This window comes from Olea europaea, unplaced genomic scaffold (assembly GCF_002742605.1).
Source record: "Olea europaea var. sylvestris unplaced genomic scaffold, O_europaea_v1 scaffold33119, whole genome shotgun sequence".
Taxonomy (NCBI): domain Eukaryota; kingdom Viridiplantae; phylum Streptophyta; class Magnoliopsida; order Lamiales; family Oleaceae; genus Olea; species Olea europaea.
Genome location: NW_019252062.1, coordinates 1 through 1256, shown reverse-complemented (window position 1 = coordinate 1256; position 1256 = coordinate 1). Strand labels below are relative to the sequence as shown.

Sequence of the window (1256 nt, the reverse complement as noted above, 5' to 3'; positions counted from 1 at the left end):
GAATCCCAACAATGTCGTTGAAGAATGGCATAAGCATTGAGATTATAGTTGTTATGATAACGAATACCGTTCGCCAAACTAAACGAAAAAGGTTGAGTTTGAAGGACTTAAAGCCGGGAATTGGGATTTCGACTTCTTTTGTGATGAATTTACTGTCTGGAAATTGTTTTGATGCTGTTTTTTCAACGAATGCGAAAAGGGGTTGACAGTAAACTTGGTATGCACCAACAAGGTGGATAACTATGGCTGCATTCGCGATGTCGAGTAGCCAATAAGGGTTGAAGAATCCGAAACCTGTTAGGAGATTTCCAGGTGACAAGTCTCCAAATGCTGCATAGCCGAAACAGCCACAGAACATGTAGAAAAGGGTTGTTACTACTACACTTAAGAGTGTAGCCTTCTTCATTGTTTTGTACTCTGATGGTGGTGACTTTATTGTATTCTGTGATGGGAACAGATGAAATTGAAATCAGTTTCTACACTTTTTCCTGAAGGAGGATACTCAACATGTTAGCTACAAAATTACATGGATCGACATAGATATCATCATGACTACTGTTGGATTATGTGGTGCCTAATAGTACTATATACTTTTACTGGATTGACTTAAATAGGCCTAGTATCCATTGTTTATGGCGATATTTTTATATACTATAGGTTATATTGGACATTCATATATGTACGAGGTGTCACTAGTATTCCAATAATAAATGATTTAATAGTGGCCGTTTTTCAGTAGTGTGAGATCGCCATTATAATTTTTCATCTCCGTTACAGTTATCACATTGAGAGCGAAACATTATAAATCTGTATATTTGCTCATATGTCTTTCTAGTTTCCTTTTGCTTAATATTCTCCGCACGATTGGGATTAGGTTTGCTCCCTTATCTAGACTCTAGCTCTCGTCTCTCAGTTACGAGGATTACCGTAGGAAAGCGAAATTATACCTGAATTTCAATAAGAATAAGGGAGTAAGAATAAGCAAAAGCTATGGCTCCAAGTGCTTGAAAACTTCTCCATATTTTCTCCATTGGAGTCACATATCCAATGCTTATTCCTGTAAGACTTCCCCGAATTTTCCCAGTTTCTGCAATAAAATGCACAAATCTTAGAACAAAATTTGACCCCAAAAAAAAAAAAAATTAATAAATTTATAAATTGTTTAGAGATTCTCTTTTCCTACCTGCAACTTTGGCAATTCCAAGTCCTAGTCCAACACTTGAGTAAGTAAAGGACATAACTGCTGCAACAATTGA

At 36.4% G+C, this 1256-nt stretch overlaps 1 protein-coding gene across 1 annotated transcript; it reads right to left on the bottom strand.

The window, feature by feature from the left end:
* Positions 1–4: 4 nt before the first annotated feature.
* Positions 5–1253, bottom strand: LOC111385853 (amino acid permease 3-like; the record flags this gene model as incomplete). The annotated part of the gene is made up of 3 exons (XM_023010282.1): positions 5–442; positions 948–1087; positions 1184–1253. Coding segments are annotated over 3 exons (648 nt in total), but the record flags the coding sequence as incomplete, so codon positions are not given.
* Positions 1254–1256: the final 3 nt, after the last annotated feature.